At 35.3% G+C, this 27,124-nt stretch overlaps 1 protein-coding gene across 3 annotated transcripts in view; it reads right to left on the bottom strand.

Moving 5' to 3' along the window:
- The window catches only part of LOC111144718 (family with sequence similarity 149 member B1), an 81,662-nt gene that overhangs the window by 42,459 nt on the left and 12,079 nt on the right, over positions 1-27,124 (bottom strand). For all 3 annotated transcript variants that reach the window (XM_022499160.1, XM_022499161.1, XM_022499162.1), the window contains exons 4-5: positions 11,210-11,352; positions 10,298-10,414 (exon numbers count right to left, since the gene is read on the bottom strand). In XM_022499160.1, coding sequence (XP_022354868.1) covers positions 10,298-10,414; positions 11,210-11,352 — 260 coding nt within the window. The remainder of the gene's footprint in view (positions 1-10,297; positions 10,415-11,209; positions 11,353-27,124) is intronic.

Raw genomic sequence — 27,124 nt, 5'->3', positions numbered from 1 at the left:
CATAAATACACAGGACAAACTGGTGGTTGCTCAAGGGAATGGGATTGGCCAAAACAGGTGAAAGGTATTAAGAAGTATAGACTGCCAGGGCGCCTGGGTGGCTCAGTGGGTTAAGCCTCTGCCTTCTGCTCAGGTCATGATCTCAGGGTCCTGGGATCGAGCCCCACATCGGGCTCTCTGCTCAGCGGGGAGCCTGCTTCCCCCACCCCCACCTGCCTCTCTGCCTACTTGTGATCTCTCTCTCTGTGTCAAATAAAGAAATGAAATCTTTTAAAAAATAAAAAGTAAAAAGTTAATGAAAAAATTAAGAATATTTATTAAGAATTACAACTTTCAGGTACCTCAGGAGGTTATATGCTTATTTCAGTAACTCCATCATAGTCAAAATGCGTATTCCTTAAGGACAGGAGAAAGCCAGTCAAATCTGAGCAATCGTTTTTTTAAATGACTCTGTTTAACCAAATATTAGATTTAACCAATGTATATTTTGTGTTATTCTTCACACTTTTTTGTACCTTAGGTATTTTTTAATGAAAAAAAAAAAAAAAGAATAAACCCAAGGCAATTTTCAGCAAGGCTAGTGGGAAAATCTTATTAGAAGACATTTGGAAATAGCAGCTTTAAAATAAACATACCTGTTGATTCCATCATTCACTTATTTTCTCTGTAGGGATTTCCTCCAAGGATATGACCTACAAGATCTAGCTATAAAAATTATCATTATAGAATTGTTTATAATTGCAAAAAATGAAAACTAGCCCAAGTGTTCCAAAATACACAGTTGGGGATTGGTTGTTTAAATAATGAAATAGTCTTGCAATGGAACATTATGAGGTCATTAAATTAATGTTGTGGGAGAAAATGGAAGATGTCCACAATAAAATGATAAGTATAAAAAGGATTATAAATATGTAGTTTCATAAAATTCTACACATATGTGGCAGAGAAGGGTAGGTGCTCCCCAATATTTATTCTTTCCTAGTAAATAATGCCAACTTAATTCAGGAGGAGCAATACATCCATCTCAAAGACTACATTTCCCATTACCATGTAGTCAAAGTAACTTATGAGATATGAGCAGAACACTGTTTTGTGGGATGCTGGGAAGGCTGTTTAAAGAAAAATGGCTTGGCTATAAGGAGTGCCCTTTTGCCCTTCTGCCTTTCCTTTCTGCTATCTGGGAAGTGAATGTCATGTTTGGAACTCTATCAGCCATCTTGGACCATGATTCTTCATATGTTAGAGAAAAACATCCTGATTTAGCATGGTACAGCAAAAAGATGAAAAGAGTCTAAGACCCTGAAAACACCATGCCACCACCGTACTACCTTTAGATACTACTTCTTTTAAAAGAGAAACAGACTTCTTTTAAAAGAGAAACAATCTAGGGGTGCCTGGGTGGCTCAATCAGTTAAGTGTCTGCATTCAGCTCAGGTCGTGATCCTGGGGTCCTGAGATCAAGTCCCACATCAGGCTTTCTGCTCAGCATGGAGTCTGCTTCTCCCTCTCCCTCTGCCCCTCCCCCTGCTCGTGCTTGCTCTCTCCCTCTCTCTCTCAAATAAATAAATAAAACCTTTTTTAAAAAATAAAAATAAAACAGAAACTTATATAAGCTATTAAATAAAGTGTACGGTATATAGGAGGTGGCTGGAAATGTACAGCTAGACTGTGCAGAAATTTGTGTATTAACTTGGGCTAATTGTTAGCAATAAAAAGTACAGTTTTTAAGAAGAGGAATGACAGGATCCTTGCTTTAGACGATTGCATGGCTGGGCCCCTGGATGGCTTAATTGGTTAAACGTCTGACTCTTGATTTTGGTTCAGGCCATGATTTAGGGTCATAAGATCACCTGCGCTGGGCTCCATGCTCCATGAGGAGCCTGCTTAAGATTTTCTTTCTCCCTCTCTGCCCCTCCCCCACCCCAACCCCTGCTCACTCGTTTGCTCTCTCTAAAAAAAAAAAAAAAAAAAAAAGATTGCTGTGGTGGTGATGAAGAAGATAATACACATCTGACTCTTGGTTTTGGCTTAGGTCATATGGTCTTATGAGTCCTGAGATTGAGCCCCATGTTGAGCTCTGTGCTCAGTGGGGGAATCTGCTTGAAGATTCTCTCCCTCTGCCCCTTCCCCAACTACTGCACATACATGTGTGCACTCTCTCACTCTCTCTCTCAAATAAATAAATAAATTTTTAAAAAAAGATAATGTGGTTAAGGAGACTAATGCAAAAGATAAAACAAGAGCAGATAGGCTGATGAGTGTCTGGACCACAGCAGGAGGCACACTGTATTTGGGGATGAAGAGATGAGAAACAGTTTGGAGTTAAGAGGTGAGAAACAGTTTGGAGAACCAACACATGTAAATCGGCTGGTATTACTGTTTACAAAAAGTCTCAAATTTGAAACTTAATGTTTTTTTAAGTCTCTGTTCTGAAATTCTAAACAGTGATTCTCAAATCCAGCTAACAGATTCATGCCAATTCATGACAACATTTTTACTGATCTACACCAAAAGGAGGAAAATAAGAACAGTGCCCAGGAAGACTGCCAAATCTCCTTTCTTGAAAATGACTGTCCTTATTTTGAGATTATGTACTTCATGCTTTTTTGTGTGTTAATATATCTTTTCTTTTATAAAATAGTGATGTTAATTTTTGCTTTTTTTTTTTTTTTTTTACCGCAACAAACAAAAGCTGTCAAAGCCATGTCAAATGCTGGATACCGAGTATTCCATATGTTATTGTGCTACTGTGTCATTCCATTTGTATTATTAACCAATCATTTCTTTAATCTGTGGTAACTTTTTAAAAAGATTTTTTTCTTAATTTCTTTATTTGACAGGGGGAGAGAGCACAAGTAGGCAGAGAGGCAGGCAAAGGGAGATGGAGAAGCAGGCTCTCTGCTGAGCAGGGAGCCCAACGCAGGGCTTGATCCCACTAACAGAATTTTTTTTAAAAATTAAAGATTTTGTTTTGGAGATAGCATGAGCAGAGGGAGAATCGGAGGAGAGGGATAACCAGACTGCACTGAGCATGGACTGGATATGGGGCTCGAACTTGGGACCCTGAGATCATGAGCTGAAACCAACTGAGCCACCCAGGTGCCCCTTGGTTTTATTTTTAAGTAAACTCTACAGTCAACGTGGGGCTTGAAATCACAACCCCTTGCCCCCACCCCAGGATCAAGAGTTACATGCTCTATCAGCTGAGCCAGCCAGGCCCCAAAGATTTTTTTTTTTAAGTAATCTCTACATCCAACGTGGGATTATACATAATTTGCTTAGTAAAAAAATAACAGTGGTCTTGCCTAATCATGTATTGCTCTGGTAGTAATATTTAATTTGAGATGTTTTCTTGTGAGAGGAAAAAATCATGGCATTTTATTCTTCTCCCACATGCATGGAGGATAAAATGACTTTGCTAGGTTTTTTAAACAGAGTTTAATTTGGAGCCAGTCCATCCAGGTATATAAGTCTTCATGGAGGTAATCACTGCAAGACCCTCAAATGTGGTTGAAAGGAACATGTGGCCAAGGGCACCTTCCTGACAGGGATCTGAAAAGTATAATTAGCCACTCTTAACTCCATTTCAGACCAACTTTATTATCCAGTGGACCTCTAGAAAGGATTGAAGTAGGGGAAATTTACATGAAGGAGTGATTTCATGATGCCAAAAGGAAGAAAACATAACTTAGTATACCAGAAAGGAAAAAAGACTGGATGAACTTCCAGTATAACTGAAGTACCCCCATGGCTTTGGAGAGCTTCAGAAAACTCTTTATGTCTTAAAAAAAAAAAAATCTGATTTGTAATGAGCTTAACTGCCCCTTCCATTTAGGATAGTTGTAAAAAAGAAATCAAAGAAAATGAAAAGAAAGGCTATAATTTATAATGAGTGATACAAGGGAGGTAGGTCCTATGGACCAACAGCAGCCATACCATACCTCCTTAATGATTTTTGTAAATTGTGGTAAAAAATATAACATTAAAATTTCCATCATAACCCCTTTATTTTTTTAAAAAGATTTTATTTATTTATTTGTCAGAGAGAAAGAGCAGGAACATAAGCGGGGGGAGTGGGAAAGGGAGAAGCAGGCTTCCCACTGAGCAGGGAGCCCACTGTGGGGCTTGATCCCAGAACCCTGAGATCACGACCTGAGCCAAGGCAGACACTTAATGACTGAGCCACGCAGGCGCCCCCATCATAACCACTTTAAACTGTACATCATCATAACCATAAACTATACTTTAAGTATATTCATATTATTATAGTGTAGCAGATTTCAAGAACTTTTTTTTTTTTTTTTTTTAAAATTTTTAAACTCCCATTTCCCCCCATTCCCTTTTTGTTTTTTTTTTTTTTTTTTTTTTTTTTTAATTTATTTGACAGATAGATGACGAGTAGGCAGAGAGGCAGGCAGAGAGAGAGGAGGAGGCAGGCTCCCCGCTGAGCAGAGAGCCCGATGCGGGACTCGATCCCAGGACCCTGAGATCATGACCTGAGCTGAAGGCAGAGGCTTTAACCACTGAGCCACCCAGGCGCCCCAAGAACTTTTTCATCTTGAAAAACTGAAACTCTAATACCCATTAAATACTAATCCCCTCCCCTGCTCCTGGCAATTACCTTTCTACTTTCTATGCTTCTGACTATGCTAGATACATGATGGGAGTGGAATCATACTGTATTTGTCCTTTTGTGACTAGCTTATTTCACTTAGCATATGTCTTTGAGTTTCATCCATGTTGTAGCATGTAAAAGGATTTCCTTCCTTTTATAGTGACATTATTTTATTGCACATAAATATCACATTTTCTTTAGCCATTCATCTGCTGATAGACATTTGGGTTGCTTCCAGATATTTTGTCAATTGTGAATAATGCTGCAGTGAACATGGTTGTACAAATACCTCTTTCAGATCCTGCTTTCATTTTTTTTTTCCCCTTTGGATACATATACCTGGGAGTGGGATTGCTGGGTCATATGATAATTCTATTTTTAATTTTTTAAGCAACTTCCATACTGTTTTTCACAATGGCTACACCATTTTACATTTCCACTAAAAGTGCACAAAGGTTCCAATTTCTCTGTATCTTTGCCAATACTTTTAATTTTCTATTCTGTTAACAGTGGCCATCCTGATGGGTGTGAGGTGATATCTCATTGTGGTTTTGATTTGTACTTTTCTTATGATTAGTGATGTTGAGCATCTTTTCATATGCTTGTTGGCCATGTATGTATCTTCTTTGGGGAATTGTGTAGTCTAGTCCTTTGTTCATTTTTAAATTGGGTTATTTTATTGTTGTTGAGTTGCAAAAGTTCCCTTTATATCCTGGATGTTAAGCCCTTATCAGATATGTGATTTGCAAATAGTCACTTCCATTCCATAGGTTGCCTCTTCACTGGATTGACTGGGTTTTTCTTTGATGCTCAGAAATTTTTAAGTTTGATGTAGTCCAATTTATTTATTTTTGCTCTTGTTGTCTATGCTTTTAGTGTCATATCCAGTAAATCATTGCCAAATCCAATAGCCTGAAGCTTTTCCCTTATGTTTTATTCTAGGAGTTATATAGTCTTAGGTCTTACATTTAGGTCTTTAATCTGCTTGGAGTTAATTTCTACATGTGGTGCAAGGTAAGGTTCCAAATTTATTCTTTTGTATCTGGGTACCTAGTTTTCTCAGCACCATTTGCTGAAGTGTCCTTTCCCCATTGTGTAGTCTTTGCACACTTATTGAAAGTCATTTAGCCATTTATACAAAGGTTTCTCTATTCTGTGCTCTCTATTCTTTTAGTGATTTTCAAGGATTACAGTTCTGCATATAGTCATACTTTTTAATATCTTGGTAGGTATTATAGTTAGCTCATTTTTGCTGAGGTATGTATTTAAAATAAAGGTAGACAGATCCTTATGCTACCTTGAAACAGTAATGAGCATATTTTTTTTCAAGTAGAAATGCCCTTAAACTCATATTCTCATGGTCCTTTTTTGTCTGTGTTTTCTCCTTATGCTACCACCATCTTCTATTATTTTATGCTCCTGAAATTCCATTTTGACCTAGGCATCAATTTGTGTTTTGATTGATAACATTGTTTTGCAACCATTATATCAATGTATACATTAATTCATTTTCATATCATTTGGCATCATATGTTACACTTTAATTTAGTAAAAAAAAAAAAAAACACTGAATGCTAACCATGTTGTAATCACTGTGCTAGGTGTTAAGAAATACAAAGAAGAAAATACTGTATTTCTGTCTTTTTTTTATTGTACCACTTTTCTCTGGCCCAAGAACTCAAGAATAGAAACTGGACCAAATACCTAGTTTAGTGCATTTGACACCTTAAAGAAAGCCAATGTGAGAGAATTAGTGAATGAGAGAGAGAATGACAGGAAGATAATGAGAGATGTAGGCTGAAGTCAGCTTATGGTATAATTTTATATTTTTATCTTAAATTCAGTGGGAAGTTCTTGAAGATTTTTAAGTGGGAGACAGAAAGTATCAACCCTTAATTTTAAAAGGAAAATCAGATATAATGTTGAGTGGCAAGAATGGATGCAATTTGAAATATTATTTTTGTAGAAAGTCTCAGTCATTTATAAACCTTATTTTGTGGCAAATTGATTTGTTAAACTGCAAAAAATCAAAATGAATTCATGACATATTTTTCCATACCTCTTACAGCAAAAAGTAATAAAACAGCAGCAGCACCAAGTTACAGACTTCACTACCCAAATTTTGTTCTCAAATACTCTTAGCCTCTCAACAGAAGTAGGTCTCCTTACATTTCAGCTGATTTTATGTCTTGGAGAAAAAATTAAATATAGGCCTGGAACATCCTGCTGTAACCAGAAAGCAAGGATACCGTCAAGACAAAAACAAAAGAACTAGCTTGACATGGCCAAGTTGTAACAATCTGAGCATCAATAGTAATTTTGATTAATTAAAATATATATTTTTCAGTGTTCTGAGTTCAAACTGGTACTCAAGAAAATATCAAGTATGGACAAAGTAGTAGTTACATGAAAGTAAATATCATGGATTATGTTTGTTATTGCTTTCCATAAGCAGTACTATGCTAATGAAGCTGGATAATTTGTTTCATCTAGGTATATGTCTATATATGAAGTATAGATAGATGTTTATCTGTATAGTAAATGAAAGTAATAATTGAAAACTGTAAGCCAATAGTCCAGAAAAGCAAATCCAAAAATAAGAAGAACTATTCAGCAGTGGGGTAGCAAGTAGAAAGGAAAGAAAGGAAGTTTGCAGTATGTTGCTGAATGATTTAGTCAGATATCTTAAAAAAAGAGGGACTAATTGCTCAGGCTTGATTACTTATTTCCTTGGAGATGAGTGTCTAAATGGAACTACTACTTATAAAATAATAAGGCATATATAAATATTATGCTAACAGGTAAATATATTAATGACATGACATGAATTATGTAATTTTGGTCAGTGAGAAAGAATACATCATTTCTGTGGAAGACATTACTTGGTAAAAATCTGGGTAAGTTATATAAATAGAGTAAACTTAAAAGGGCTTATTGATGTAATACACGAGGTTTAAATTTAAAAAGAAAGCTCAGTCTAGTGACAAGAAACTTGAATTTAAATCCTTTTAGAAAAGTAGACAAATCCCATTATCTGACTATTTAGTTGATAACCCAGGTCCTATAACCATAACTGGCCTAATGCAGTAATGTTTTACTTTGTGGTCTTTTGAAAAGTCTACAAGTCCAAAAAAACGCATCAAAACTACTGCTACTAAAACTCTTAGAAGATGATTCAAATAAGTAAAACTACAGTCTTGGTAAAAAAAAAATTAGGAACAACAACAGCAAAAGAATTAAAACTATGATATTTTACAATAGATTTAGGGGTAAACATAGCTTTTGAAATAATTCTATTTAGGTTTTTAAAAATATTTAAATTCCAGTTAGTTAACATACAGTGTGATATTAGTTTCAAGAGTACAGTATAGTGATTTAACACTTGCATACATCACCCAGTGCTCATCACAAATGCACTCCTTAATCCCCATCACCTATTTCACCCATCCCCCCACAACTCCCCTTTGGTAACCATCAGTTTGTTCTTTACAGTTAAGGGACTGTTTCTCTTTGTTTTGTTATGTTTCTTGAAGTCCACATATGAGTTAAATCATATGGTATTTGTCTTTCTCTTAGTTTGCTCAACATTATACTCTCTAGATGCATCCATGGCAAGATTTCGTTCTTTTTTATGGCTGAGTAATATTCCATCGTGTGTGTGTGTGTGTGTGTGTGTGTGTGTGTGTGTGTGTGTGTGTGTTTGTGCATGCCCCCCCCCCATCTTCCTTATCCATTCATCATTTGATGGACACTTGGGCTGTTTCCATAATGCGGCTATTGTAGATAATGCTGCTATAAACCTCAGGGTGCATGTATCCCTCTGAATTAGTGTTTTTATATTCCTTGGGTAAATACCTAGTAATGTGATTGCTCGATCATAGGATAGTTCCATTTTTAACTTTTTGAGGAAACTGCATACTCTTTTCCAGGGTGGCTGCTCTAGTTTGCATTCCCACCAACAGTGCAAGAGGGTTCCCCTTTGGGCACCTGGGTAGTTCAGTTGGTTAAGCATCTGCCTTCAGCTTGGGTTATGATCCCAGGGTCCTAGGATGGAGCCCCCTGCTCAGAGGGGAGCCTGCTTCTCCTTCTTCCTTTGCACCTCTCCCCCACTCATGCTCGCTCTATCTTGCTCTCTCTCTCTCAAATAAATAAATAAATCTTTTAAAAAAGAGGGTTCCCCCTTTCTCCGTATTGCTTGCCAATACCCATTGTTTCTTGTATTGTTGATTTTACCCATTCTGATAGCTATGAGGTGATAGTTCACTGTAGTTTTGATTTGCATTTCCTGATGACCAGTGATGCTGAGCATCTTTTCAGGTGGCTGTTGGCCATCTGCAGGTCTTCTCTGGAAAAATTTGTGTTCATGTCTTCTGCCCATTTCTAAATTGGATCATTAATTTTGGGGATGTTGAGTTTTATAAGTTCTTTATATATTTTTGGACATATTAGATATGTCATTTACAAATATCTTCTCCTATTCCAAAGGTTACCTTTTAGTTTTTATTGATTGTTTCCTTTGCTGTGCAGAACTTATTTTGATAAAGTCCCAATAGTTTATTTTTTCTTTTGTTTCCCTTGTCTCAGGAGATATATCTAGAAAGAAGTTGTTATAGCCAAGGTCAAAGAGGTTACTGCCTGTGTTCTCTTCTAGGATTTTTATGGTTTCAGTTCTCACATTTAGATCTTTGTTCTATTTTTTAAGATTTTATTTATTTATTTGAGAGAGACAGAGTGAGCACGAGCAGAAGGAATGGCAGAGGGAGAAGGATGGGGAGAAGCAGACCCCTGCCAAGCAGGGAGCCCGATGTGGGGCTTAATCCCAGGATTTTGGGAAATTGACTGGAGCCAAAGGCAGATGCTTAACTGGTGAGCCACCCAGGTGCCCCCTTTAATCTACTTTGAATTTATTTTTATGTGTGGTGTAAGAAAGTGGAATAATCCTATTTAGGTTTATTTTGCTGTTGTTTAAAGAGTTTGAGGTATTCAAAAGAATTAGCTGTTCTAAATAATATACTAATTACACAACTTAAGCTAATAAACTAATAGTTTAATTTCTGTAAAGAAATTAAGTTGTAATTAATACTACATGTTTAAGAAAAAATCAGTTTTTCAAAATTTTTTCAAAATATCTTTTTTTTTTTAAGATTTTATTTATTTATTTGTCAGAGAGACAGATCATGTGAGTACAAGCAGGGGGAGCGGCAGGCAGAGGCAGAAGCAGGCTCCCCACAGAGCAAGGAGCCTGATTGTGGGACTCAGTCACAGGACCCGGGGATCATTACCTGAGCTGAAGGCAGATGCTTAACCAACTAGCCCTCCAGGCATCCCTCAAAAAAATCTTTAAAGTGTTTCTCAGACCTCTAAATTTTTTTAACCCAGTCTATCTACACTTTATTTCAAGAAGGAAGTGCCTGTATTTATAGATAAACATAAATACAGAGATAGAGATGAATCTAAATAACAAAAATATCCTTAAACCCTAGGGAATGTCTTACTTTTCAAACAAAAAAATTATACAACAAAATTCTTATGTGCACAAAAACTATAGTTAATCTTAACAGAATTCTCTGTGCTTTATTAAATACCAACAAGTAAAAAGTTTTTTAATCCCCTAGTATAACTGGCAGAATGTAACACTTACACATTTGGATACATAAATACTCACATATTAGAAATACTTACATAGTAGAATCTCTTTCTTGAGAAAGTGTTGCCTCCTGTGAAGCTGAAACAACAGAAGGGGATCTAGGATACAGTCCATAACCTTCACTTGGAGTGATTATCTGCTTACCCAGAATCCTTCAAAATGAACAACATAAAGAGACAATTAAGCACCTTCACCTGTCATTCATACAAAATGTAGATATTTTTGGAACAAATTTACTGGCTCTATATAAAAGTCCAGTACATACTTAGTTTGATACTGTTTAAGAATAATTCTTGGGAGAAAATGTGAATCCACAGAGAGAGGTACAGCTCTCTTCCAAAAAATGGAGATGGAAAAGATAAAGATAAAGCCTCCCCACCATTGAAAAAATGAAGGAAGCTGAGCAAACATTTGTAATTTTCCCTCTATCCTCTACAATAATCTTCATTAAATCTGCCAAAATGGATGAAAGCCAGGCCAATTTAGTGAAAACTATGAATTATATTCTTAAGAACATGATGCTTTATAAATTTTAAGTATAAATTTTAAGTCCTAAGTACAGTAATGTGGTTTCTGAGGAACGTTTTCTAACAGCTTATGTCTGCTTTCAAATATACATAAGAATTTTCTTGTAGACAACAGTGTAAACAAATACATTTTCTGACCTTCTTGCTCAAAAGAAGAGCTGTTTGGACGGCCACAATACACAGATCTCAGCTACTGGTATAGAAATTGTTTTACTCAGGACAACATAGTGGTAGTTAGGAAAACTCCAAGAAACTTCCATCAACTTGAATTTTCTCTCAACTGAGTTTGTATACCATATGGCCTTATTTAAATTCATTAAAACCAAGCCTATAAAGATTTCAAAATAGCAGCTCTTTTGGATATCTGCTTTTCAAGTTTTAGTTAGCCCTGAATACAAGCCAACCATGGGGCTCTAATACCTGAGGTGAGGAAAGCTACATGTCCATTGTTGGCACTCTTCTTGTAGACTCTTAGTATGCACACTCAACTTCTGCTCATATAAGAGCTCGTCAATGGCTGTGAACATTGCCTGGACCTTTTCAGTGGCATTTTGATCAAGTTCCTAGAAGAAAATACCACACCAAAATATTTAGGTAACCTTTTAAAATCATAAAGGTTGAAAGCAATCAAATTTTGTTTTCAATACTTAATCCATTTCAAATACTGTTGAATTTCCATGAAAGAAAAGCTATTGAATTTTTGTATCTTATAATATTCAGATTTCCTTTATAGTCTTATTCAAAGAAAATTTATAGAAATATTTATTTTTTAAAGTAACATTTTCTTCATCATAAAAATACTATGTTTATTGTAATTTTGTAAGATCCAGAAAAGTATGAAGAAAAATTAAAATTACCAGTAGTTCTACCAAATATAATGACTGCTAATTTAAGTATAGTTGCTTGGTTCCAGTATTTATTTTTTTAGAGCTCTCTCAGTCAATCCTATATATTTGACTCTTTTTTTTTTTTAAGAGTTTATTTATTTATTTGACAGAGAGAGAAATCACAAGTATGCAGAGAGGCAGGCAGAAAGAGGGGGAAGCAGGCTCTCTGCTGAGCAGAGAGCCTGACGCGGGGCTTGATCCCAGGACCCTGAGATCATGACCTGAGCCAAAGGCAGAGGCTCAACCCACTGAGCCACCCAGGGACCCCATATATTTGACTCTTGAACAACATGGGGCTCAGGGGTGCTGACCACCACCTCCCCCCAGATGCACAGTCGAAAATCCATATATAACGTTTGAGTCTCCAAAAACCTAACTACTAATAGTCTACTGGTGATTGGAAGCTTTCCCAATATCCCATATTTTATCTATGTATTACATACTGTATTCTTATCATAAAGTAAGTTAGAGGATATTGAGAAAATCATAAGAGAAAACACATTTACAGTACTGTACTATTTTGAAAAAAATCCACATAAAAGTGGATCCACACAGTTCAAACCTGTGTTGTTCAAGAGCCAAGTTTAGTCTGTATTCTTCAGTTGACAGTTTAGGTTATGTCCCTGCCTTCTGTAATTCTTTAGCAGCAGCCATAGGGATCTAATCATGTTTTCTGATTCTCTGCTTACCCTCTACTTCATCTGTATTTATGCATCCTTTTATATTCTGGTGGAAGAAAAGTTAAACCTTTTTCAAAAGTATAAGATAAGAAATCTATATTTTCACTCCATGAATGAAAATCATCTTCTACCCAATTAAAAAAGGCTTGCTAAATAGATATGAAGGTTAACTTTAAAGACTGTTGACCTTAACAAAAACAAGAGTCAGCTATTTTATAAGCAAAATGAGCTTATTTGGGAATAGCAGAGAAGTGGAACTGGGGACAAGCAAACTCATGGCAAACCACAGGCAAGTCCAGAAAAGAGGAGAGGGGCTTGCTTTTATAGGTGAAAGGAGAAAGCTAAAAAGGTCCATTATGGCTTCTCATTAGCTGAATGTGGGGGTTTCTCACTAGCTGGGCTGTTGCTGGGTAGGAAGAAATTCTTCCTTCTGTTAGGGTATATAAAGTAAGCTTCTTCCTGTTGGGGAATACGAGTTATGGCTTCTTATGGAGGTTGGTAGTGTGTGAGAAATCTCATTTAGGGCTTCTCAACTCCATGTTTAATGACATTTATTTATTTTCACAGGACTCAACATAAATAATATTCTAAAAATTTCTTACTGTTTTCAAACTCCTGCAGGGGTACAATGGGACTTTACTAGTCTCAGTGAAATTTGTTATTTTTTTTCATGGAGGTCAAAGTTCATTATTATAGGTAGAATGGGATAATGTTGAGAAAGACGTGACTAGGCACAATCTCCTAGCAAGGTATCTTTTTTTTTTCTTTTTTTTGCATCGCATGCATTTTTTTTTTTTAAATTTTAACTCCAGTATAGTTAACAATAATGCCATGTTAGTTTCAGGTATACAATACAGTGATTCAACAATTCCATACATCACCCTGTGTTCATCATGAGAAGTGCAGTCCTTAATCTCCATTATTCTTTCACCCATTCCCCAGCCACCTCCCCTTTGGTAACCATGTTTGTTCTCAATAATTAAGAGCCTGTTTCTTGACTAATTTATTATTTTTTTCTATTAAATATTTATCTACTTAAATACTGTTCTTCTTGTTGGTATTTGCCTATTAAAACTTTTCCCATTCCTTTATTTTCAGCACTTGGGTATCATTCTGTCTTTGACATGTTTATTTAAATAGCATGTAGCTGGAATTTTAAAATCCAATTTCAAAGTCTCTTTTATTACTAGGTGAATTTTATCCACTTTTACTTATTGTAATGTGCAATATTTGAACGTATTTCTACCATTTGTTTTGTGTTTGTATTTATCCTTCTTTTTCTTGTGTTGTTTATTGTCTTTTCCTTCTGTTACACTGATTTCCTTATTTCCCCTATTAATTTGGAAGTTATTCATTATGTTTATATTCTATTAGTAGTTACACTTAAAATTTTAGCATCCATAATCCCTTATTTTTCTAACAAAGTCTGATGTTTTTTAGCATTTTGGTTCTCCACTGAAACAAAGCAAGAACTTTGATCATTTCACAATATATACATATATCAAATCATTATATTGTATATCTAAAACTAACATAAAGTTATTGCAATTATATCTCAATTTTTAAAAATTAAATTTAAAAACAAAAATGGGGGGAAGGAGAACATAGATATGAGCCATGTTGTGTGAGGATAGAATCCACAGAATTTGATGACTGTTGTGTGAGGATAGAATCCACAGAATTTGATGACTGATTTGATGAGAGAGATGGTTAATGAAGATGAATCTTCTTAGATTCATCTTCATTCATTCATTCATTCATCCTCTATGCTGCTGATAGAAAGGATGATGCTAGGGATGCTAGGGATGCCTGGGTGGCTCAGTCAGTTAAGCCACTGCCTTCGGCTCAGGTAAGATATCCTTAACTGAGAAGATCTCAGTGGTCTTTATACAAAGTAACCAACCAATCGGTACCATATGTTTTTTGTTTAACTTTTTATTTTGACCTAATTTCAGACTTAATATCAGGTATCTTTAAAGTAGGAGAGGTAAACACTTGAGACTTCTCAGGAAACACTCTTACCAGTTCTTTCTTAAGCTTTAAGAACATGTGGATAATGAAATCAATATAAACTGTTATTAAATAATAACCCCCAAAAGTGAAATAGAATAAAGTAGAACAGGATGTAAATATAATAGTATTACTCATATAAAGGTTATTACTTTATGGAACTTTGTCTTCTGTTTTATGTACACACAGTGAGTCAACTAAATGTCTATGTCAACTACATGACAATTACATGTCTTAGTGTGAGTTGCAATTTTAAAAGCTTGATGCCACCAATCTAGACAGGGCCCAACAAGCCATTTTTCTAGTGGAAACCCTCCCTACTTCAGTTTACAGGATTAGAGTATAGACTGGAACAAAAAGGGATGCAGGGGCTTAAGGCATCTTTCATCACTTTGACAATGAATGACAATCCAACTATGTAAAATATATTTTTTAAAATGACTTTGATGTGCTTTAACTTCCCTCTAAGTATTTTTCATGTTTTATTTTGAATATTAGTATTAGTGTTGTTTTTAACACATAAGATGTTATCTGTTTTGGTAACTACTTAGGTTTACCAATATGCTTTGCCAATTACTTTGCTTTCTGTTGCTTCATGTAACCCATTCCTTTCTTCTGCCTCTTTCTTCTTGGTATTATCTATCTTTTAATAGTTCTCTCAGTGTGTGTGTGTGTGTGTATATATATATATATATATATATATATATATGGGTGGGAAACTCTTGTTTCATAGATGTTTAAAATGTCTTTATTTTGCCTTCACTATTGAATGCCAATACGTCATATTTATATATCTCATTTATCATATATGAGATATATCAATTCAAATATATATGTTACATACACACACACATACATATATACATACAATTTAGCACTACCAGAAGTGTGTGAGCATTAAATTTTGTTCCACATCCTGGCTAAAACTAGGTATTGTTGGTCTTTATAGTTTTAGCAGTTTTAGTAAGTGTGAAATGGTACATCATGACAGTTTTAAATTTGTATTCCTCTGATGATTAATGATACTGAGCATATTTCTATATTCTACTTGGTCATATATCTTCTTTCATGGAGTTCAAGTCTCTTGCCCATTTTTTTCAAATGCTTTGTCTTCTTAATATGGAATTTTAAAGTTTTGAATACAAGTCCTTTGTCAGATATATGTACTATTGCAAATATTCTCTCTCTATCTATGGCTTACCCTTTCATTCTCTTGATGGTATATTTGAAAGCACAAAATATTTTAATTTTGATGAAGCCAAATTTATCCATTCTTTTAGGCTTGTGCTTTTGGTGTGTCATATCTGCATACTGTTGTCTTGCACATTTTCTTATATATTTTTTTCTAAAAGATCAACAGTTTTTTTTCTCTTATATTTAAAGAACTTTATTATTTTGAGTAAATTTTCTATATGGTGTGAGTTAATCTAATTTCATCTTTTTGCATCTGGATATCTAATTGTCTCAGCAAATATTTATGGGAAAAAATACTTTCCCTATTGAATTGCCTTACCATCTTTGTCAAAAATCAAGTGACTCTAAATGAAAGGGTTTATTTCTGAATTACCAGTTCTGTTCCATTGATCATTATGCCTGTCCTTATGTCAATACCACACTGTTTTGATTATAGCACCATTTTATTAAGTTTGAAACATGATAGTGTAGGTCTTCCAACTTTCTTCTTTTGTACAAGTTTTTTGTTAAGTTTATCCCTTTTGTTGTATTGTGAATTAAATTTATTTTTTATTTTTATTTTCAGACTTGTTCATGTACAGTTGTTCATGTTCATGTTTCTACAATATGTAGAAAGATTCTTAAATTTAGGTACAATTCATATACATGAAATTTATCTTTTTGAAGTGTGCAAGTTAGTGGTTTGGGGTATATTTCCAATGGGTTGTAGTATATTCACAATTGTGCAACCATCACCAGTAACTAATCCCAGAAAACTTCATCACCCTGAAAAGAAACCCTATCTCCATTTTTCTTTCTACCCAGTCCCTGGCCACAGCTAAACTACTTTTTTGTCTCTGGATTTGCTCTTCTGGACATTTCATATAAATGGAGTCATATAATACATAGACTTTTGTGTCTGGCTTCTCTCACTGAGCCTGTTTCTAAGGTTCATCCATAGTACATTAGTGTATGTGTATTAGTACTTCTTTCCTTTTTATGGCTGTTATAATTATATATACATATATAATTATATATGGCTGTTATATATTAGTGTATTAGTGTACATGTATTAGTACTTCTTTCCTTTTCCCTTCTTATGGCTGGATAATATTCTACTATGTAAACATGCCACATTTATAACAGATTTTTGTAAATTAATCTGATATACTGTGACCTTCCTGAAGTTACTTCTTTGTTCTAGCAGATTTTGTGGGGGCAGAAAGAGTGTGAAGTCTTCAGGATTTTCTACATCATGTCATCTGCGAATGAAGATAGTTTTATTTAGTCCTTTCCAATGTGGATGCCTTTCATTTCCTTATATTATCTTATATTATATTATTATATTACACTGATTAGAACCTCCAGTACAATGCTGAATAAAAGTGACAAGTGGAACTGAGTATTAACCCAAAGAATATGAAAACACTAATTCAAAAAGATATATGCACCCCTATGTTTACTGCAGCATTATTTACAGTAGCCAAGATATGGAAGCAATCCATGTATCCATCTATAGATGAGTGGATAAAGAAAATGTGATATATGTATCTATCTATATCAGATATAGATAGATATATAGATATATATATCTCCTATACACATACACGTACACACACAGAGGAATATTACTCAGCCATAAATAAAAATGAAATCTTGCCCTCTGCAACAATGGATGGCTCCATGGATGGATCTAGAGAGTATAATGCTAAGTGAAATAAGAGAAAGACAAATACTGTATGATTTCACTCATATGTGGAATTTAAGAAACAAAACAAATTAAGACAAACCAAGAAACAGACTCCTAACTAAAGAGAACAAACTGATGGTTACCAGAGAGGAAGTGGGTGGGGACATGGGTGAAATAGGTGAAGCAGATTAAGAGTACACTTACGATGAGCACTGAGTAATGTATAAAATTGCCGAATCACTATACTGTACACATGAAACTAATATAACACTGTATGTTAACTATACTGGAATAAAAATAAAAATAAATTAAATTAAAAAGTGGTATCTGGATATCCTTACCTTGTTCCTCATCTTAAGAGGAAAATATTCAGTCTTTCCCTATTACATACAATGTTAGCTGTAAGTTTTTTTAGATGCACTTTGTCAGGTTGATGAATTTCCTTTTTATTTCTAGTTTCTTGAGGTTTTGTCATGAATGGATGTTGGATTTTTGTCAAATGTTATTTCTATGTCTACTGAGATGTCATTTTCTGCCCTTTATTTCATTACAATGATGTAGTAAATTAATTTTCACATATTTAACAAGCTGTGAATTCCTGGAATGAATCCCACTGGGTCAGGGTAAATAATCCCTTTATGTTGCTAGATTTGGTTTATTAATAATTTAAAGTTTTTTTGTCTGAATTAAGAGGATATTAATTTGTAGTTTTCTTACGACGTCTTTGTCTGATTTGGGTATCAGGCTAATAATGGCCTCATAGAATGAATTAGGAACTGTTCCCTCTTTTCCGAAAGACTGGCAATATTTCTTCTTTAAATATTTAAGTAAATTGTAGAAATACAATTGATTTTTTGTAATTTCTACAATTGATTTTTTATATTGACCTTGAATCTCGTGGCCTTGTTAAACTCTATTAGTTCTAACAGTCAAATTTGTTTGTTGGATTCTACAGAATTTTTTGCATACAGAATTCTTGTGATGTCTTTGTCGGGCTTTGGTAGCAAGGTAATATTGGCTTCATGGGATGAGTTGGGAAGTATTCCTTCCTCTATTTTCTGAACAAGTTTATGAAAGCTAGTTATTATTTATTCTTTTTTTAAAAGACTTTATTTATTTATTTGACAGACAGATATCACAAGCAGGCAGAGAGGAAGGCAGAGAGAGAGGAGGATACAGGCTCCCCACCGAGCAGAGGGCCCAATTTGGGGCTCGATCCCAGGACCCTGAGACCATGACCTGAGTCGAAGCAGAGGCCTCAACCCACTGAGCTACCCTGGCGCCCCATTTATTATTTATTCTTTTAAGTACTTGTAGAGGGGCACCTGGGTGGCTCAGTGGGTTAAGCCTCTGCCTTCAGCTCAGGTCATGATCTCAGGGTCCTGGGATCCAGGCCAGCATCAGGCTCCCTGCTCAGCAGGGAGCCTGTTTCTCCCCCTCTCTCTGCCTGCCTCTCTGCCTACTTGTGATCTCTCTCTCTCTCTGTCAAATAAATAAATAAATAATCTTTAAAAAAAATAATAAGTACTTGGTAGAATTGACCAATGAAGCCATTTATGCCTGGGTTTTTCTTTGTAGGAAGATTTTTTTAATTACTAATTTATTTAATTATAGATCTATATGGATTTTTTATTTCTTTTTGAGTCAGTTTGGCAATTGTGTCTTCCTCAAAATTTGTCAATTACATCTAAATTGTCTAATTTCTTGGCATGAAGCTTCTTATTACATTCCCTTAAGTCCTTTTCATTTCTGAAAAAGTCCATAATTATGTCCCGCTCATTCACTTCTAATCTTGTTAATTTCTCTCTCTCTCTGTGTGTGTGTGTGTGTGTGTGATTTTTTAAAGATTTATTTATTTATTTGAGAGAGAGAGAATAAGAAGGGAGAAGGTCAGAGAGAGAAGCAGACTCCCCATGGAGGTGGGAGCCCAATGTGGGATTTGATCCTGGGACTGGATCCCGGGGTTCTGGGATCATGACCTGACGGCAGTCGCTTAACCAAGTAAGCCACCCAGGCGCCCTGTTTTTGTTTTTGTTTTTTTCCTTGATTAGACTACCTAAAGACTTGTCAATTTTGTTGAATTTTTCCAAAGAACCAACTTTTGACTTTATGGATTTTCTCTAATGTTTTTTGTTTTGTATTTTTTTAATTTCTAATCTGTATGGTTTCCTTCTGCTTCTTTTTTTAGTTTCTACAGGTAGAAGCTCATGTTATTGATCCTTTTTCTGTAGGCATTTTTATCTATTTTTGAAAGTTTATTATTATTAGTTTCAGGTGTACAACATGATTCATTATTTGTATGTACTGTGAAATGATCACAATAAATCTAGTTAAAATAGGTCACATACAAAGTTACAGAATTTTTTTTCTTGAACTTTTAAGATCTACTCTCTTAGCAACTTTCAAATATGCAATACAGTATTACTAACTATAGTCACCATGCTTCACATTACATCCCCATCACTTATTTGTAACTGGAAGCTTTTAAATATTGACTCCCTTCACCCATTTTGCCCAACCCCCAACTCCCATCTCTGGCCAACACCAATCTGTTTTCTGCATCCATGAGCTTGATTTTTTTCCCCCCATAGGATTTAAAGCTATTAATTTTCCTCTAAGTACCACTTGAGCTACATCATACAGATTTTTGATATTTTGTTTTTCCCCTTTCATTCAACTAAAAATATTTTCTAATTTCCCTTGTAGATTTCTTCTTCAACCCATTAGTTAATTAAAAGAGAACTGAACTTCCAAATATTTGGGGATATCCCAGATTTCTAGGTATTGATTTCTAACTTAATTCTAGCATGTTTAGAGAACATACCTTGTATATTTTTAGTCCTTGTAGAGTTATGAGACATATTTTATATATACAGGATACATATTCTGTTGTCTTTGGTGGAATGTGAGATCAAGTTGGTTAATAGTGTTCTTTGAGTCTTTAGTATGCTTGCTAAACTAAAGCTTTAGTACGCTTTTCTCTCTCTCTAGTTGTTCTATCAAGAATATTATTGAAGTCTCTTGCTCTAATTGTTGTGTTGTCTGTTTCTCCTTCACTTCTGTCAAATTTTACTTCATGTACTTTAAGCTTTATTAGATATGTATATATTTATAATTACTTTATTTTCCTACTGAATTGACCTTTTTATCATTATGAAATATCTTTTTTTTCTAGTAGTAGTCTCTATTTTGTCTGCTTTGAATTTTTATTTCTGTGCCCTTTCATGATCTTCTCTATACCTGCATGCTGCTTGAATACATGGAGAGCTTATCAGAGCACTATGACTATCTTTTTTTTTAAAAGAATTTATTTGTCACAGAGATACAGAGAGGGAGCACACAAGCAGGGGCAGCTGCGATCATTACCTGAGCCAAGCAGATGCTTAACTGTATGAACCACCCAGGTATCCTAGCACTATGCTATCTTATTTCCCAGATCCCCTTGATAAATTTCTGGATAGTTTGCCAGTTCATTTTTTTTGCCTTAGCCACTACTAAATCCACAGACTATCTGAGCCACTATTTTGCCTTGTTTGTATGCCACTGAGTTTGCTACTGTTTTGATAATGGCATTGGGTATAGTCTGTCCAAGTTCCGCTCCACTCTGATGGTTAAGTTGCTAGTTATCATGGCTTGTCCCTTTGTAATAGAACAGGCTCTCCCTGTTCTTAAAACATGGTTCTACTGATTTTCATGAATAACTGCTTTGCTGTTTTAAGTACCTATGGTCAATTTCAGGGTCCTGAAATGGTTGCTTTGATCATTTTATCCAGTTTTATTGGTACTTTTGGGGAAAAGGACTTGTCAAGCTATTCATTCTACCATACTAGAAGTCCCACCTCATAATTTTCCTTTATGATTATGTTTTTGTCAGGTCTTTAGCATCAATATTATGCTGGCCTCATAATGTGAATTAAAAATGCTCCTGTTTTTTGGAAAAAGTTTGTGTAACTGTTATTTCTTCCACAAAAAATGCATGATAAAGTATTGAAATCACCTAGGCCTACAGCTTTCTCTAAGAGAGTTGTTTGATTCAGTTTCTTTATGTATTTTACAACTATTCAGATTAAAGAATTTGTCCATTTTATCTAAGTTGTAGAATTTATTGGCATAAAATTGATCCTACTATTAATATTCTTTTAGTGTCTGTAGGATTTGAGCTAATCTTTCATCTTTCATTCATGGTATTCGTAATTTATGTTTCCTTGCTTTTTCTTGACCAGTATCACCAGAGGGTTTATCAATTATTAATCTTTTCAAAGGATCAACTCTTGGATTTATTCATTTTCTCTTTTATTTATCTGTTTTCTATTTCAGTGATTTTTGCTCTTCATTATTTCTTTCATTTTTCTTGGGTTTAATCTTTCCTAGCATCTTAAGGTAAAAACTTAAATTATTCATTCAAAGCTGTATTCTTTTCTAAAACAGGTGTTTAAAGCTACAAACTTCCTTGTAAAAACTACATTAGCAGCATCCACATTTTGATATTTAGTGTTTTTGTTATCATGTAGTTCAAAATACCTTCTAATTTTCCTTATAATTTGATATTTGGAAGGGTGTTAATTTCCAAGTATTTGGGCTTTTTCTAGGTATCTTACTGTTATTGATTTCTAATTCTATTGTGATCAGAGAATATACTGTGAGACTTGACATTTCACAGTCCACCATACAGTCTGTTCTTGTGAACACTACATGTGTGCTTCAGAGGAATATGTACTCTGTATTTGTTGGGTGTAGCATCAGATCTTTCATATTTTTACTGATTTTTTAAATTTAATTTCTTTTCAGTGTAACAGAATTCATTGTTTATGCACCACACCCAGTGCTCCATGCAATATGTGCCCTCCATAATACCCACCACCAGGCTCCCCCAACCTCCCACCCCCCCACCCCCTTCAAAACCCTCAGATTGTTTTACTGATTTTCTAATTGTTCTATTAATTACTAAAATATTTAATAATAATTGTGAATGCACTGATCCCTCTCTTTATCAGTTTTCTTCATCCATATTGAAACTCTATTAGATGTGTACTTAGAATTGTTATGTCTTCCTGGTGAACTGTGTTATAGAGTGAATTGTGTCCTCTTAGTTTGAATTCCTGTGTGAATTTCTATATTGCAGCCTAACCCACAATGTGGCTGTATTTAGAAACAGAGCTTTTAAAGAGGAAATTAAGGTTAAATGAGGTCATAAGCTCTTAACTGTAGAGAACAAACTGATGGTTACTAGAGGGAAAGTGGGTAGGGGGTGGGTTAAATAGGTGATGGCGATTAAGAAGGGCACTTGCTGTGATGAGCGCAGGGTGTTGCATGTAAGTGTTGAATCACTAAATTCCACACCAGAAACTCATAGTACACTGTATGTTAACTGGAATTTAAATAAAAATTGGATTAAAAAAAGTGAGGTCATAAGGGTGGGGCCCTAATCTAATAGGACTGATGTTCTTGTAAGAAGAGGGAGATATCCGAGATCTCTCCACCTGTGCATAGGCCTAAAAGAAAGGCCATGTGAGGATACAGATTCTCGGAGGAGAGGCCTCACCACAAACCAATCTGGATGGAACTTGCTTTTGGACTTCTAGCCTCCCAGAACTGTGAGAAAGTAAGTGTCTGGTGTTTAAGCCACATAGACTATGGTATCTTGTTATGGCAGCCTGAGCTAAAACAGATTGCCTCTTATCTCTAGGAAATATTCTTTCTTAGGACAAACTCCATGTTTTCAAGTTTACTTTGTCTTTTATCAATATAATCATGTCAGCCTACTGTGCTCATGATATATCTTTCTCTATCTTTTAAATTTCAACCTATTTGTGCCTATATATCTATAGCACATTTCTTCTACACAGTATACATACAGTTGATTTTGGCTTTTTTATCCACTCTGACAATCTCTGCTTTTATTTGGAGTGTTTAATTCATTTACATTTGTTTTAATTGTTGACATGGTTGAGTTGAAATCTACCATCTTGCTATTTCTTTTCCATCTGTCCCTTCTGTTTTTTGGTCCTCTCTTATTCCTTTCCTTTTTTCTTTTTCCTTTCCTGACTTATTTGATTAACAAAGCAAATATCTGTTAATAATGCATTTTATTTCCCCAACTGGCCTCTTAGCGTATTCTTACAATTTTAACGCTTGCTCTAGAATTAATAACACACATTCATAACCTATCAAAGTCTAGTTAAGAGTCAATATTTTACTTCATACCTCCTTCTTCATACTTCCCACTTCTCTCGATACCTGACACTTCACAAGTGTAATAACCTTAATAGTATAACCCATTTACAGTCACACATCCTTTCAGCTGTATTTGTCTCATCTTTCCTTTTTTTTTTTTTTAAGATTTTATTTATTTATTTGACAGAGAGAGATCACAAGGAGGCAGAGAGGAGGCGGGGGAGGGGGGGAGCAGGCTCCCTGCTGAGCAGAGAGCCTGATGCGTGCATCGATCCCAGGACCTTGAGATCATGCCCTGAGCTGAAGGCAGAGGCTTTAACCCACTGAGCTACCCAGGTGCCCCCTCATCTTTACTTCTACAAGTATAAATTCCATCTTGCATAAGTAAGAAATCACAAAAAAATAGAGTTTTATATTTACCCACTTATTTACAATTTCTAGTGCTCTTTATCTCCCCCTGCCCAGCATATTCCAGCTGCTTCATCTTCCATGAACTCTCTTCTCTGTTCCTCAGCACAGTGGAATCACCATGCCTTGTTTGGACTCTGGCTCACAAATCCATAGAAAATTACCCCCAGTTAGGAGCCAGGGTAAACAGGGGCTCACTTCCTTTCTCTCAGGGACTGTAGATATATGCTGTCTGTTATCCAATGCCTCGAGAGATACCCAACATGAGGTTTCAAAGTCAAAACAGAATAAGGAAAGCATTAACCTGGGAGGGCACCCTGGCATATGAAATTGGAACCTAAGCAGAGTAATGAGGGTGTCTGAGTAGGAAGATGGCCTATTGTATGATAAGAAACAAAGAGGGGTGGAGAGAAGGTCTAAGCAGTTTTCCTGACCCTGAGCAGTGCAAGAGGGGAGTTCTAGTTACTATGGCATTATAAGAAATCACTCTAAAACTTAATGACTTAAAACGGCAACGATCACGGATTATCTCCCCAGGTTTACATAGGTCAGGAATTTTTATAGATCACAGCAGGAATGGCTTATTTCTTCTCCACAACATCTGAGATATCAGTTGAAAAACCTGAAGGCTTGGACCTGAATTCATTTGAATTCTCATTCATTCACTCAAATATCTGGCAGTTGATATTGGCTTTTACCTGGGTTTTTCCATGTGGTCTGGTCTGAACTTCCTCACAATCCAGTGGCTAGATTCCAAGTATTCAGAGAGAGAGAAACAGAGGCAGGCAGAAGTTGTGTTACCTTCTGACCTAGAAAATCATGTAGCATCACATTCACTGCATGCTACTGACTGAGGTAAATAATCCATTCAGGTTCAAGAGGAAAAAACTCTCAATGGAGAAGTATCAATATCTTGTAAGAAGAACATGTAAAATGGGATATATACTGGCATGACTTTTGAAAATACAGTGCCACAGTTGGTGTTTTCACATGGGGGAGCAGGTTATTGCAGGGTGTTGGAGCACAAGTTAGATGAAGAGGATGTCCAATGGGAGGGCAGCCAGCTTGTAATGCTGGTACCAGAACAGAGAGAAAAAGGCTACTGTGTGGGGAGTAGGCAGCCTCACACAGGATGACAGTCCAAGCAGGGTGAAGAAGGTGCCAGTATGTAAGTCAGGACTATACTGGGTGTCTGGCTCTGAGCAGGGTGAAAAGAATATCCAATGGGTGAAAGGATGCAGGGGGCAATGACCAGTACAGGGTGTTGACATATTTGTGAAGTGAGAAGCTATCTCCAGAGGTTAGGAGGCAGTGGCATTAGTAGGAAACTGGTTACATTCAGGGGGATTTATAAAATAAGTAAATATATTAAGGATAATGGAACCCAGGTTTCTTATTATCAAAGAAAAAAGTTGCAAATATGGAAAAGGAAAAAAACTAGAATGAACTTTGAATAACTTTGAACAACTGAAAAGCAATGGGCACACTTAGCACCCAAATATTTCTTTCTAAATATGGCACTCAATAAGCCTGGAGTATCTTGTGCCAGAAAATAAGTGCTCAAAAAAGGATGAGAACATGTCAAAATGGCACAGAAGCCAGTATGAAGGGCATTCCACTGGCTAAAAGCTGGGACATTATGAACTTCAAGATAAATAATGATAATGATATATTACAACTCACAGAATGAAATAGGATTCTATGAGTACACTAATGTAAATAAATTCAAAAATTGAAAGTTTGATGAGGAATAGGATAGTAGCTACATAATTTCAAAGTTACTTCTCAAAAAAATACTTTTTTTCTTTTAAAGCTTTTATTTATTTAAGAGAGAGACAGGGAGAGCACGAGCAGGGGGAGGGGCAATGGGAGAGGAAGAAGCAGACTCCCCACTAAGCAGGGAACCCAACTGAGATCATGGTCTGAGCCAAAGGCAGATGCTCAACTGACTGAGCTACCCAGGTGCCCCTCCAGAAAATACTATTAAACAACAGAAAAAAAATTAAGGTGTAAGACACCACACCTTAATTAAGTGATCAAAGTGAACATCATCAATGACGGGACAAATGAAACCATGTGTCACCAAATAGAATGCAATGAGAAAAACAAGCTCGTATCTGTGATATTACAAATTGAGGAACTATTCCAGATGGAGACTAAAGAGATATAACAATGTTAAGTGAACTTTTGGCTATAAAGGATATTATTGGGACAACTAGTGAAATTTTAATGGGGGTCTAGAGATTAGATGGTAGCCACATTTCACTGTTAGTTTCCAGAATTTGATGCTTACACTCTGGTCATGTAGTGTCCTTGTTTGAAGGACATACCAAAAATATTTGGTATGAAGGATTATCATGTCAGTAACTTACTCTCAAATTATTCATGAAAACTAGTTTTTTGTACTGTACTTGTAACTTTCCTGTAAATTTGAGGTTGTTTCAAGTTTTTAAGAAAATACCCTATGTAGCATTTTGCAACTCTGATCTTAAAACTTGGATTTCATTAATTAAGACACAACCTTAAAAACAAAATAATGGATTTCATACCTGTGATACATGCAATGAAGTGTTTGTGTAATACAAGGAAAATATCAACATTCTCTATATACTAACTAGAAACCTTAAAAAACATAATCATAGCAATAAAGGTTGACAATAAATGTATTCTTCAAAAAATTACAATAGTTTTCATATGATCCAGTGATTCTACTCCTAGGTATATACCTAAGAATATTGAAAACATGTCTACAGAAAAATCTGCACACAAATATTCATAGTGGCATTATTCATAATAGCCACACAAAAAAAAGAAAAAAGAAAAAAAGCCAACCTAAATGTCCATCAAGTGATGAATAGATGAACAAAATTTTGGTATTTTTGGAATTATATTCATCAATAAAAAAGAAGTATTGACACATGCTAAAACATGGCTAAATCTTGAAAATATGTGAGGTGAAATAAGCCAGACACAAAAGGTCATATACTGTATGGTTCATTTGAATGAAATGTCAGAATAGGCAAATCCACACAGGCAGAAAGCAGATTGGTGATTCTCAGGGGGCTGAGGGACTGGAGGATTGAGGAGTGACAGCTAATGTGTATGGGACCTCTTTGGGGGGTGATAAAAATGTCCCAAAATTAGTCAATAGTGAGGTTTGCACAACCTTGTGAATATACTAAAAACCACTTCATTGTTCACTTTAAAGGAGTGAATTCTATGTTATGTGAATATCACAGTAAAAAAAAATCCAGTGAAAGTTTAATCTAGTATTAAATAGATGAGAAATCTATTAACAAATAAATAATCAGAA

This window comes from Enhydra lutris, unplaced genomic scaffold, assembly GCF_002288905.1.
Source record: "Enhydra lutris kenyoni isolate GAN:26980312 unplaced genomic scaffold, ASM228890v2 scaffoldscaffold12, whole genome shotgun sequence".
Classification (NCBI taxonomy): domain Eukaryota; kingdom Metazoa; phylum Chordata; class Mammalia; order Carnivora; family Mustelidae; genus Enhydra; species Enhydra lutris.
Note: the sequence above shows the minus strand (reverse complement) of the source record. Positions and strands in the feature narration are given on the sequence as shown.